We start from the raw sequence: 14447 nt of genomic DNA, 5'->3' as shown, positions 1-14447 counted from the left end.
TATAAACAAACTGTTAACATAATTAATCATTTAAATATGTTGTTGTGGCAAACAAACAATGCTTTATAATAAACAAAAATAATACATTTGTTGTATTTTTTTTTAAATATTTACTTAACTTTAAAAACAGCATTCCATTTTAACTCCAACAACATGCTGGGAGGGCGTGGTTCAAGTTGGGCAGAGGTCAGTTATGTTTTTATTTAATGTTTTATTATGTTTTTCTCTCTTTTTTAATGTTGTTAATCAACAAATTTGTGGTAAATTATATGTTAAAGAAAGACAATTAACAATTGTGATCTTCATTATAGGCTGGTGTAGACAATGAAAATTTTATGAAAAAATAAGATTTATTGTTGGTTTAAACAACCCGTTAGTGTTTTTTTATAACATTTTAAACAATAACAAATTGTATATAAAGCAAATATTTTTTAAAGAAACAATTGCTATTATAAAACTATAAACAAACAGAGTGGTATAGGTTTCTTAATTCATTTCAATGAAAAAAAAAAGTTGGGCTCAACCGGGATTTGAACCCGGGACCTCTCGCACCCAAAGCGAGAATCATACCCCTAGACCATTGAGCCTCTTGTAAGATGGGCGTCAAAATATGCTTTGTTAAATTAGGGGTTGCTTTCTTTTTAAATACATTTAAGTTTTAGATAAATTTAAAACAAAAGATCTTGTATCTGTTAATAAATCACTTTTAAAAGATAGAAATTGTATTAATGTTTAGTTGTGTATTTGTACCATTTGTGTAAATACATTTTGATTCTTTGGTTAGTTCTGAGTAGAAAATACATTACACCATCTCTGGGAATGTTAAGGGAATTGTTTGTCCTTTTTAATCGCTCATATTAGATAAGTTTTTAATGAAGATACATAATTTATAGTTAGGAACTTTTAAACGTTTTTATGGAATTAACCTTTGTATGGGACCTAGGGTCAAATGATGTCCAATCATATATACATGCATTTTAGATTTGCCGATTTTTAAAGGCATTGAATCTTTTACATGTCCGGTTGTATAACAGCTATACGTATTTTTTGAGTCATAGCTTCGTGGAATTTCCCATATATATTCTCAACGAATGTCTATAATGGGACTGGGGGGAATTTGGCATAGGAATTCTATTAAGAACCCGGCAAAAACTTACATTGAAAAGTAAGGGATTGAAATGCAAAATTTTACTTACACAATAGCATATTAGGTCATTATTTTAACATGGGAATGACATTGGAGGCAAGTACTTACCACGCTCGCTTACAAATAGGGTGTTAGACAAGTACACAGAGGGAAAAAGAAATATACACGCCTGGTACCAAATTGACACCAAAGAGTTTACAATTTTTCAATAACATCCGTTGTCAAAGTATATACATACGTATGACAACACTGTCAACATTGCAACAATTCGTTGTCGAAATCTAAATTGTATACACATCCGTTGTCTAAATGTTAAACGTGGTAAGCTCACTATTGGCAACGGATTGTTTGTCAACGGAATTCTTTTCAATAGTGAGCTTACCACGTTTGGTAACATTTAGACAACGGATGTGTATAAAATTTAGATTTCGACAACGAATTGTTGCAATGTTGTTAACATTACATAGTGTTGTCGTACGTATTTATACACTTTGACAACGGAAGGTATTGAAAAATTATAAACAGTTTGGTGTCAATTTGGTACCAGGCGTGTATATTTTACTTTTTCCCTCTGTGTACTTACTACGATCGCCTGCAAATAGGAATAAGAAGTTAAGTAAGAATACGTAACAGGCTTGGGGGTAATGACTACATTTTCAATTACAATTACATTTGAAGTAATTGTAATTGAAGCATTACCAATTACAATTACATGTAATTGTAATTAAAGTTTTTCCAATTACAATTACTTGTAATTGTAATTGAAGTTTTGCTAATTACATGTAATTGTAATTAAAGTTTTGCCAATTACAATTATTTGTAATTGTAATTGAAGTTTTTCCAATTACAATTACTTGTAATTGTAATTGAAGTTTTGCTAATTACAATTACTTGTAATTGCAATTGAAGAAATTACAATTACTTGTAATTGTGAATTTTGTTCCTTATAATTACATGTCATTTGTAATTAGTAATACCTAAATTACAATTACAAGTAATTGTAAATGAAAATTTCAATTACAAATACAAGTAATTGTAATTGGCAAAATTTCAATTACAATTACAAATAATTGTAATTAGTTATTTGTCAATTACACATTACAAGTAATTGTAATTGGAAAAATTTCAATTACAATTACAATTAATTGTAATTGGTTATTGTTCAATTACAGATTACAAGTAATTGTAATTGACCTTGTAATTAATTACTCTGTGTAATCATTACCCCCCATGTCTGATACGTAAACAATATGTCAAGGCAAAAAAGTAAGTAGTTACATAATATATTTTTTGTAAGTTATTTCTTAACTCCTTCTAAGTAATGCAGACGGTATGTAACAGTCATTGAAAAGCAAATTGTTGAGTAAGTGCAAGTGCAATTTATGTTTTTGCTGGGATAGAAAAAAGTTTTGAAACGATTTCATCGTATATTTAATTTATAAAGCATTTATAAAAATTAAAGTCATATTCCCAATCTGACCTTATGTTGAAGCAAGTGATAATTTGTTATATACTATGTACATACATATGTATGTAGGTTAAATTAAAAAAAAATTAAATTAAATCATAATTACTAATAAAAAACAATAAAAAATCAACTGGGCTCAACCGGGATTTGAACCCGGGACCTCTCGCACCCAAAGCGAGAATCATACCCCTAGACCATTGAGCCTCATGCCTGTAGACAAACAAACAAATTATTTTAGCCACAACAATGCATTGTTAGCCGTATTCATGCTACTAACTAAATACCAAATGCATACGGTATACATATTACACATTTTTCATCTTTAAGCAAAACAAGAAACAATAATGACAGCAATGTTGATGACGAAGATTATAAATATCATTTTATTGGAATTATTTTATTAAGGCCTAAACACTCACTATAGTTTATACAATATTTTAAAAATACAAAACTGTTGCATATTTAAGTGAGTTTCATAAAAATTTTCGTTTTTTTTTTTTTATAAAACAATACAAAATAAAGTAACAATATTATTTTATTGCCGATAATTTTTATACGAAAAAAATCTAGAAAATTTTTATTGCAAAGTAAAATAACATCTTTAACCCCAAAAAACGATTTTTATACCCACGATCAAAAAAATGGAGGAGATACACTAATCTTTGCACACCATTTGTACCAAACAAATCGTGCTGTTGTTTGCAATATGTTGAGCCCTTATAAGATTCTCAGGTGATCTAGCTATGTCCCTCCGACAGTCCATAATATAGCATCTAATCAGCTAGAGCAACTAGAGATATTTTCAGAAATATTAAATATGTAAAATGCCGAGAGAATTGCACCAGAATATACCAAAAAGTATAAATAACACAAATGGTGGTTGTGATAAGACTCGTCATGTAACAGTGTACAGTACTAAACGGCTGAACCTAGACACATGATATTTTGACTCTTAATTTTTTTTTTTGTCATGTAGATCTACTAAGAAGGGATTTTTGGAAATTCAAATTTTTAGGGGGTAAAAAAGGGTAAAAACGGGTAAATCTGGTAACTTAATATCTCCTAAACTAAAAGAGATACACTTATCGTTGTTTATTCAAAAAATAAGCGGACAGGTGTCTGGTACTTTTTCGAAATTCGGTTCATTTTAGGAGTAAATCGGTAAAAACTGTATTTTTGTACTTTTTTGAACCTTATGTACCTTTTTAACCAGTGAACATAGAAATAAAATTTATATCACATTCGTACCTTATTGAAAAATTACGAATATAAGTTTGGTACTTTTGGGAAGTTCGGACGTTTAATGGGTAAAAATCTTACTTATTTTTGGTATTTTTTTTGTGAAACATTGTTTTCTATTTATTGGTTTGTACATAGTTACAGTCTACCAGACTAGAACTTAAACCACTAACCTCCCGATTAAAAGAATATATCGTCACCTGAAACGCAAACGGCCCTAACTAACCAAAAATTCAAAATAGATTTTAATGTTGATTCTAATGTATTGCATCAAAACAAATGTCCACACCAAAAATTGGACTCTTCTAACAAAAATTATAGATTTTATTGATAAATCGCGTTGATTGAAACAAACTTTTCAATATAAATAGTTTTTTGCTTCTCCTGTAAAATTTTAAAAATATTAGATAGGGCCGTTTGCGTTTTAGGTGACGATATATGTATGTATATGTCGGAACTTTTTGGAACTTTTTTGTTCTTTAACCGATACTTTTTGAATTTTATGTTTTATTGAACATATAAAAATAAAGTGTAACACGCAGGGACCTAAATGAATGATAATCTGTAAGAAGTACATTTTTTATTATTCAACGAATTTTCTATAATATTGAACTAAAATTAAGCACGAAGCAGAATGAGAATCTAAAAAAGGAAAATTTTTATTATTATTACATTTTTATCGTTGTCTAACTGACAATTTTGAGCCTAGAAACTAAAAATCAAGAACGTAGGGTCCTGATTGAAAAAATCTGTATGAGAAACCTTTTTGGTTGGTTTGGTTGTTCAATTGGTACTTTTTTCAATTTTCGATAAAATTGAACCTAAGCTTATCGCCGTTCATTTAAAAAATAAACGGACAGGTGTCTGGTACTTTTTTAAAATTCGGCCTCTTTAGGGAATAAACGGGTAAAAACTGTATAAACCAGTGCACATTCAAAAAATATTTTTGACTCCTTCATAACTTAACGAAAAAATAAAAATATGAATTTAGTACTTTTTGGATATTCGGACGTTTAAGGGGTTAAAATTGTACCTATTTTTGGTACTTTTTTCATAAAACATTGTTTTTGGTTTATTAACTTATACATATGAATACATAATAACGGGCTCCCACTACGATGTTGCAACTTTTTGGAATAGAATTTTTATTTTGTTAATGGGGAGGAAAAAAGTACCAAAAGGGGTAAAAACGGGAAATTTGATTTTATTCAACCACAATGATCCAATTTAGATAAAATTTTTAAATTTAGAAACACTAAATATCATAACGGGGTGTTATTTGGAACCCCGGTATCAAGTGATATTTTCATTCTCCAACTGGTCCTTTTTGAGTTTTCTATGATATTGAAATAGAAACATGAAATTAATAACAAAGCGACTTTTCGCTACTTTTTCGTTCTACACAGGTATTTTTTTGAGTTTTCTTTAAAATTAAACCTAGAAACATGAAAATAAGCATGTAGAGCTCGGAGTAAATGAGAATCTATAAAATGGGACTTTTTGGTACTTTTTCGTTCTTCAAAAGGTACTTTTTGAATTTTCTATAATATTGAACCTAGAAACATGAAATTAAACATGTAGAGACCGGAGTAAATGAGAATCTATAAAAGGGGACTTTTTGGTACTTTTTCGTCCTTCGACTGGTACTTTTTGAGTTTTCTATAAAATTTAACCTAGAAACATGAAATTAAGCCCTTAGTAAATGAGAATCTATAAAAGGGGACTATTTGGTACTATTTCGTCTGGTACTTTTTGAGTTTTCTATAAAATTTAACCTAGAAACATGAAATTAAGCATGTAGAGCCCTTAGTAGATGAGAATCTATAAAAGGGGACTTTTTGGTACTTTTTCGTCTTTCGACTGGTACTTTTTGAATTTTCTATAATATTGATCCTAGTAGAGCCTGGAGTAAATGAGAATCTATAAAAGGGGACTTTTTGGTACTTTTTCGTCCTTCGACTGGTACTTTTTGAGTTTTCTATTAAATTGAACCTAGAAACATGAAAATAAGCATTTAGAGCCCGTAGTAAATGAGAATCTATAAAAGGGGACTTTTTGGTACTTTTTCGTTCTTCAAAAGGTACTTTATAAATTTTCTATAATATTGAAAATAGAAACATGAAAGTATGCATGTAGAGCCTGGATTAAGTGAGAAACTATAAAAGGGGACTTTTTGGTACTTTTTTGTTCTTCAAAAGGTACTTTTTGAATTTTCTATAATATTGAACCTAGAAACATGAAATTAAACATGTAGAGCCCGAATTAAGTGAGGACCTATAAAAGGGGACTTTTTGGTACTTTTTCGTTCTTCAAAAAGTACTTTTTGAATTTTCTATAATATTGATCCTAGAAGCATGAAATTAAGCATGTAGAGCCTGGAGTAAATGAGAATCTATAAGAGGGGACTTTTTGAATTTTCTATAATATTGAACCTAGAAACATGAAATTAAGCAAGTACAGCCAAGATTAAGTGATAACCTAATCCCCTTTTTCGTTCTTCAAAAGGTACTTTTTGAATTTTCTATAATATTGAACCTAGAAACATGAAATTAAGTACGTAGAGCCCGGAGTAAGTGAGAATATATAAAAGAGGACTTTTTGGTAATTTTTCGTTCTTCAAAAGGTACTTTTTGTGTTTTTATAACATAAAATTAACCATGTGGAGCCCGGAGTTAATGAGAATCTATAAAAGGGGACCCTTTGGTAATTTTTCGTTCTTCAACTGGTACTTTTTTAATTTTCTATAATATTGAACTTAGGAACATGAAATTAAATAAAAGAGGTCTTTTGTTACTTTTTCGTACTTCAGTGGTACTTTTTGAGTTTTCTAAAATATTGAATATATAAACATAAATTTAAATAGGGGACTTTTTGATATTGCAGATATATATATAAATTTACAATAATATTTATTTTATTCCATTACGATGAGAGTAGCGAAGCACACTGGGTATAGCTAGTAACATATAAAAGAGAACATTTGGGTACATTTTCGTTCATCAATTGGTACCTTTTAGACAAATTATTGAACTTAAAAACATTAAATTAAATAAACAAGGTTCTAAAAATCTGTAAGATATTTAGTTTTTGAATTTTCTATAATATACAACCAAAGAACATAAAAGTAAACCTACACAGTCTGACAATCTATAAGAGATAATTTTTTGTACTTTTTCTTTCATAAAATTGTTGATCCTTTTAAACTTTTGTAATCTAAATTTTATTTTAATTTAACTTCGAATAGGGTAGCGAAGCACTCAGGGTATGCTAGTTTCTTTAATAAAACTCACTTTCATTTTGTTCTTATTACTAAAATTATTTATTTTATTTATTAATTATGTTTTTAAATTATAAGGGAACACAAATTTTTTTAATATTACACATAATAATATAATATTACACATTACAAAATACATATTTATATATTTATTGAGAATTTAAAATGTTGTATAAAATTTTAATAAATTGTATTTACAAAAAAGGAAAATGGATTTTACTTTGAATGTCAAAGTATGTTATTTTTATCAACTTAAATAAATCTAATAATCATATAGTAAAAAAAGTTTTTCAAGTTGCAGCAATAAATTTAGAAAATTTATATTTTATTACAAACATCTTTAAAATGAGGGATTGGTAAACTTAAAATACCAGAAATACATTTTAAGCTGAATATAAATTTGCCGAAAAATAGGTGTAGCACCACCTATATTATAATAAGGATATAAAAATATAGATTTTTAGCACAAATTTTTAATGTATTTTACACATGTGTGCTCATAATTTTAAATTTATTAATTTATACAAATATTGCACTTAAATTAACTTAATAGTAATTGTTTTATATATAAAAGAAAAAAAGAAAGTTACCAATAGAATGTTTTTAATAATATCTTAAACTGTTTAACACAATTAGCACTTCTTAGAAAACAACTTAAACCCATTTTTCCATTTTAATTGAATTCTCCAAAAAAAATTTCTTAGAAACAGTAGTAAAAGGCGAGAGAAATAAAAGTTATAACAAGAATGGAACCTATGTAATTGTAATTGAAATTTTGTCAATATGTTTTACTTGTTTATATCGAATATCATCGCTGTACTCGCATTTTTATGAGAAGATGACCTTATATGGGGGGTAGGGTCGATTTTGGCCCTGATCCTCACTAAATTTATTAGAGAATTTTTGGATCGTGAGAAACTTACTTCTATCGAATTTCATCGGTATACTCATGTTTTTGAGCCAGTAAAGAACGTTAAAGTAATTTTCTGAAGGGGACCGATTCTCATAAAATTTGGTAAAGAAATTTTGGATCATATGAAACTTATTTATGGCGAATTTCGTCAGTAATGAGCTTAAAGTAATTTTTTGAAGGGGAACTTATATAGGGAGTAGGGTCAATTATGGACCGATCCTTATAAAGTTTGGTAGAGAAATTTTGAGTCATATGAAACTTATTTATGTCAAATTTCGTCGCTATATTCGTATTTTCAAAACATTTATGTGTGATTTAAGTGTCTTCCGGGGGACACTTGTATGGGAGCTTGTTGAAAACATCGGTCGATATTCCATTTTCAATACCAAACAAAATGCAAAATTTCAGCTCAATAGCTCTTTCCGTTCGCACTCTATCGAGCTTTCAACAGACAGACAGATGAATGAAAATGGCTAGATCGTCTTAGAATTTAATAAGAAACCAGTATAAATATTCTATTGTGGGTCTATGGCCAATATTTTGATGTGTTACAACGGAATCTTTTTGACAGAATAAGCCTACCCTATAGATGTCATGATAAGTTCACATTTTTTCTTATAACTTTTAAAAACTCGCTTAAAAAACTACTTTTAAAATTTTAATAAAAATGTCAGCAGGACAAATTCAACAGTATGTTCTTCACTGCACCGATCAGTATGCTGATCTTATGTCATGTTAAAATTTTATCGTTACATATTCTCGGATTCATAATCTGGAAATATTTAATTGGGCTTATAAAATATTTAAATGTATTTAATTTTAATATTTACATTTTTCTTGTTCTAATTACTAAGTAAACACAATTAGAGGGAAAAAAGGGAACTATTTCTCAAGATTTTCTTTTGAATTTTAAAATTTTTTCATTATTCAAATTTATACCACAAAAAACTTCAAAACTCTTTAGCACCGAAAAAATTCCACATCCACTCTTCTTAAATTGTGTTTACCCCTTTTTAAGGGAATGCGATTTGTAATTTTAATTAAAAATATCATCTACTAATTCTTTTGTTATAATACGATGTGGCCGGGTGGGATTCACTTTTGGACGTTGATATAAACGAGCATTGATGGCGTAGAGGCGAGGTGATAAATCACAGCGAACATTAAACCACCAGTCACATACGAAAACGGCCTGAGAAAATTGTGTGCCGTTGGGGCAAAGAAATGAAGCCTGACGTCCATCGATGTCACAATAATGCCAGCCTGTAAATAGAGAAATAGGAGAGATTTATATAAATTTGGAACTTTAATTGAAGGCATCGATCGGCGATCGCTGCAAGACTTGTGAGCAATACCAAACTACTTGACTATAGACTAGACTATAGACTGGACTATAGACTGGACTATAGACTAGACTATAGACTAGACTATAGACTAGACTATAGACTAGACTATAGACTAGACTATAGACTAAACTATAGACTATAGACTAGACTATAGACTAGACTATAGACTAGACTATAGACTAGACTATAGACTAGACTATAGACTAGACTATAGACTAGACTATAGACTAGACTATAGACTAGACTAGACTTCACTATAGACTAGACTATAGACTACACTATATACTAGACTATAGACTAGACTATATAGTAGACTATAGAGTAGACTATTGACTAGACTATAGAGTAGACTATAGAGTAGACTATAGAGTAGGCTATTGACTAGGCTATTGACTAGACTAGACTATAGACTAGACTATAGACTAGACTACACTATAGACTAGACTATAGACTACACTATATACTAGACTATAGACTAGACTATATAGTAGACTATAGAGTAGACTATTGACTAGACTATAGAGTAGACTATAGAGTAGGCTATAGAGTAGACTATAGAGTAGGCTATAGACTAGACTATAGACTAGACTATAGACTAGACTATAGACTAGACTATAAACTAGACTATAGACTAGACTATAGACTAGACTATAGACTAGACTATAGACTAGACTATAGACTAGACTATAGACTAGACTATAGACTAGACTATAGGCTAGACTATAGACTAGACTATAGACTAGGCTATAGACTAGACTATAGACTAGACTATAGACTAGACTATAGACTAGACTATTGACTAGACTATTGACTAGACTATTGACTAGACTATTGACTAGACTATAGACTAGACTATTGACTAGACTATAGACTAGACTATAGACTAGACTATAGACTAGACTATTGACTAGACTATTGACTAGACTATAGACTAGACTATAGACTAGACTATAGACTAGACTATTGACTAGACTATAGACTAGACTATAGACTAGACTATAGACTAGACTATTAACTAGACTGGAGACTATGGACTAGACTATAGACTAGACTATAGACTACACTATAGACTACACTATAGACTACACTATAGACTAGACTATAGACTAGACCATAGAGTGGATTATTAACTAGACTGGAGACTACATTATAGAGTACTCTATAGACTACACTATATACTATACTATAGATTCTCATTATTTTTTAGAGACATTAAAGTCATGATAGACTTTCCTCTGCAATATAAGGAAAACATATTTATAAAATTATAAGACACTAATTGGATTTCCAACAAAGTGAAATAAAATTAAATTAATTTTTAAAATATTTATAATATGCATTACAACTCTCCTTGTAATTACTTACCCTGACATCTGGTCTCCATATCAGCAAAAAATCCTGGATATGGTTGTTCATCACAATAAAAGTTTGTATATGGAATAGCAGAGAGTATGGGATAATCAACACCAGGACGTCCTAAAGGCATTGGAGTAGGAAATAAATAAAACATTATAATACAAAACAAATAAATAAAGAAAATAATAAATTTAAATTCAGAATTCTGTTTTTATGCAGTAAATACCGTAGTGCAAACATAACAACTCCTCGACATAATTGGTTTTGTTGACCGATAAAAAATTTAAATAAAAAAATCAAACCAGGACGGAATAAACAAATAAACAGCAACGCACTATATCCTGGTGCTAGTTGCAAGAGTAGCAATCATACATACTAATAAACCTCAATTTTGTTAGTGTATTGTATGCATGAAAAGTGTCAAATGCATTTGTTTTGTGTGAATTCACGTATTTTTTAACAAACTTGACAAAAAAGTCAACCGAGTTTCTCAAAAAAAACAAAAGTATACCTCAACAATATTGTAAAAAATTTGCTAAAGAACTAAAAACGAAATTGAAACCATACAGGAACAAAGAAACAATCAAACCATACACTGGTCACCATCATCCTACAATTCATGTTATCACCACACCCCCCTCCCCCTTAAAACAACTCATACTCTATGTTGTACAATTGTATGTAGCCGGACATCAAGCCGGCTTGCCGCCTGCTATCGTCATCGTATAAAGTCTATTAATAAATGAATTTACGAGTGAATGCACTTCAAATTTGGTCGTAAAAAATATTTTAGTCAAAAATATTCGGAATATTTTTTTTATAATAGTTTTTCTTTTTTGCAAGCAGCAGGAGTAAATGAAAAATGCATTTATTTACTGGAAAATCTACAAATTAAAAAGAATTGATTTTGCGCTTGCTGTTGCAATGAACCAGCAAAACGTAATTCAGACAAGATAAAAAACAGGGTTTCGTTTCTGAAAAAAAAGCTCCACCAAATTTGCAGCCAGAAGACAACAGTTTTTTTAAATGTTGTTGACATAAACACTAACAAATGCAACAGCCTGACTACAATTGCACAAACAATATTGTTGCACTGCCCATTGGAAAATATGACCTTCGTCGAAGGCTATGCTTAAAAGAAACTGAAGGAATTGAAAATAATCTAGTATCTATAATCTAGTCTAGTCTATAGTCTAGTCTATAGTCTAGTCTATAGTCTAGTCTATAGTCTAGTCTATAGTCTAGTCTATAGGTCTAGTCTATAGTCTAGTCTATAGTCTAGTCTATAGTCTGGTCTATAGTCTAGTCTATAGTCTAGTCTATAGTCTAGTCTATAGTCTAGTCTATAGTCTAGTCTATAGTCTAGTCTATAGTCTAGTCTATAGTCTAGTCTATAGTCTAGTCTATAGTCTAGTCTATAGTCTAGTCTATAGTCTAGTCTATAGTCTAGTCTATAGTCTAGTCTATAGTCTAGTCTATAGTCTAGTCTATAGTCTAGTCTATAGTCTAGTCTATAGTCTAGTCTATAGTCTAGTCTATAGTCTAGTCTATAGTCTAGTCTATAGTCTAGTCTATAGTCTAGTCTATAGTCTAGTCTATAGTCTAGTCTATAGTCTAGTCTATAGTCTAGTCTATAGTCTAGTCTATAGTCTAGTCTATAGTCTAGTCTATAGTCTAGTCTATAGTCTAGTCTATAGTCTAGTCTATAGTCTATAGTCTAGTCTATAGTCTAGTCTATAGTCTAGTCTATAGTCTAGTCTATAGTCTAGTCTATAGTCTAGTCTATAGTCTAGTCTATAGTCTTGTCTATAGTCTAGTCTATAGTCTAGTCTATAGTCTAGTCTATAGTCTAGTCTATAGTCTAGTCTATAGTCTAGTCTATAGTCTAGTCTATAGTCTAGTCTATAGTCTAGTCTATAGTCTAGTCTATAGTCTAGTCTATAGTCTAGTCTATAGTCTAGTCTATAGTCTAGTCTATAGTCTAGTCTATAGTCTAGTTTATAGTCTAGTCTATAGTCTAGTCTATAGTCTAGTTTATAGTCTAGTCTATAGTCTAGTCTATAGTCTAGTCTATAGTCTAGTCTATAGTCTAGTCTATAGTCTAGTCTATAGTCTAGTCTATAGTCTTGTCTATAGTCTAGTCTGTAGTCTAGTCTATAGTCTAGTCTATAGTCTAGTCTGTAGTCTAGTCTATAGTCTAGTCAGTAGTCTAGTCTATAGTCTAGTCTATAGTCTAGTCTATAGTCTAGTCTATAGTCTAGTCTATAGTCTAGTCTATAGTCTAGTCTATAGTCTAGTCTATAGTCTAGTCTATAGTCTAGTCTATAGTCTATATAGTCTAGTATATCTAGTCTATAGTCTAGTCTATAGTCTAGTCTAGTCTAGTCTATAGTCTAGTCTATAGTCTAGTCTATAGTCTAGTCTATAGTCTAGTCTATAGTCTAGTCTATAGTCTAGTCTATAGTCTAGTCTATAGTCTAGTCTATAGTCTAGTCTATAGTCTAGTCTATAGTCTAGTCTATAGTCTAGTCTATAGTCTAGTCTATAGTCTAGTCTATAGTCTAGTCTATAGTCTAGTCTATAGTCTAGTCTATAGTCTAGTCTATAGTCTAGTCTATAGTCTAGCCTATAGTCTAGTCTATAGTCTAGTCTATAGTCTAGTCTATAGTCTAGTCTATAGTCTAGTCTATAGTCTAGTCTAGTCTAGTCTAGTCTATAGTCTAGTCTATAGTCTAGTCTATAGTCTAGTCTATAGTCTAGTCTATAGTCTAGTCTATAGTCTAGTCTATAGTCTAGTCTATAGTCTAGTCTATAGTCTAGTCTATAGTCTAGTCTATAGTCTAGTCTATAGTCTAGTCTATAGTCTAGTCTATAGTCTAGTCTATAGTCTAGTCTATAGTCTAGTCTATAGTCTAGTCTATAGTCTAGTCTATAGTCTAGTCTATAGTCTAGTCTATAGTCTAGTCTATAGTCTAGTCTATAGTCTAGTCTATAGTCTAGTCTATAGTCTAGTCTATAGTCTAGTCTATAGTCTAGTCTATAGTCTAGTCTATAGTCTAGTCTATAGTCTAGTCTATAGTCTAGTCTATAGTCTAGTCTAGTCTAGTCTAATCTATAGTCTAGTCTATAGTCTAATCTATAGTCTAGTCTATAGTCTAGTTTATAGTCTAGTCTATAGTCTAGTCTATAGTCAAGTCTATAGTCTAGTTCTAGAGTTGTTCAGTTTACACCTCTAAGTTATTAGATTTTTGTATCTTTGTAGCTTCCAAAAAGTCTAAATTTTTCTATTGAAAAAAGACTTCAGTGGTAAGTCTCGTGAAAAATCAAAAGTAGCAACTATGAAGTCGTGAAAGATTATAAGTTTTTTCTGACACGTCCTTATATTAGGCGGTAACAACTCACTATTGTGAAATCATCCTCACACCCAATTCGTTTGCGTAAAAATTCCTACCAGTATTGTTTTCCTACAACACACACACACACACACACACAAGAACGCAAATGGCGTGGAAAAGGAGTTGTTAAATGGATTCAAAACAGCATTCATTTGCCTTGGGGTCATTTTTAAAGCTCAATTATTGTTCAACCGTTTTTTTTTTTTTTTTTGCTTTTTGTGTGTTCTGAGTTTTTTTTCTATCTATATATTTCAATATTTGTTTCCATATGGTAAAATACATTTATTTAAGTCTATTTATGACTAT

The 14447-nt window shown here is 30.2% G+C and overlaps 2 protein-coding genes and 2 non-coding genes across 9 annotated transcripts in view; 1 reads left to right on the top strand and 3 right to left on the bottom strand.

Annotated features, from left to right (window-relative positions):
- Nucleotides 1–14447, top strand: part of LOC119600355 (RING finger protein 17) — a 183435-nt gene that overhangs the window by 102766 nt on the left and 66222 nt on the right. The window lies entirely within an intron of this gene.
- Trnap-ugg lies at nt 516–587 on the bottom strand. Its single transcript has one exon. It is a non-coding gene; the product is annotated as a tRNA-Pro (tRNA).
- On the bottom strand, nt 2748–2819 carry Trnap-ugg. Its single transcript has one exon. It is a non-coding gene; the product is annotated as a tRNA-Pro (tRNA).
- Nucleotides 7157–14447, bottom strand: part of LOC119600359 — a 52800-nt gene continuing 45509 nt past the window's right edge. For 3 of the 5 annotated variants that reach the window (XR_005231135.1, XR_005231137.1, XR_005231136.1), the window contains exons 4-6: nt 10756–10866; nt 8993–9307; nt 7510–8959 (exon numbers count right to left, since the gene is read on the bottom strand). Coding sequence is in view for 2 of the 5 variants with exons in the window: in XM_037950527.1 (XP_037806455.1) it covers nt 9081–9307; nt 10756–10866 (338 nt within the window). In the remaining 3 variants the exon portion in view is untranslated. Of the gene's footprint in view, nt 9308–10755; nt 10867–14447 lie in introns of all 5 variants that reach the window. The other 2 variants (XM_037950527.1, XM_037950528.1) reach the window with 2 other exon arrangements.

This window comes from Lucilia sericata, unplaced genomic scaffold (assembly GCF_015586225.1).
Source record: "Lucilia sericata isolate MDLA Ls3-8-SP2 unplaced genomic scaffold, ASM1558622v1 Contig000111F_arrow, whole genome shotgun sequence".
Lineage (NCBI taxonomy): Eukaryota > Metazoa > Arthropoda > Insecta > Diptera > Calliphoridae > Lucilia > Lucilia sericata.
Note: the sequence above shows the minus strand (reverse complement) of the source record. Positions and strands in the feature narration are given on the sequence as shown.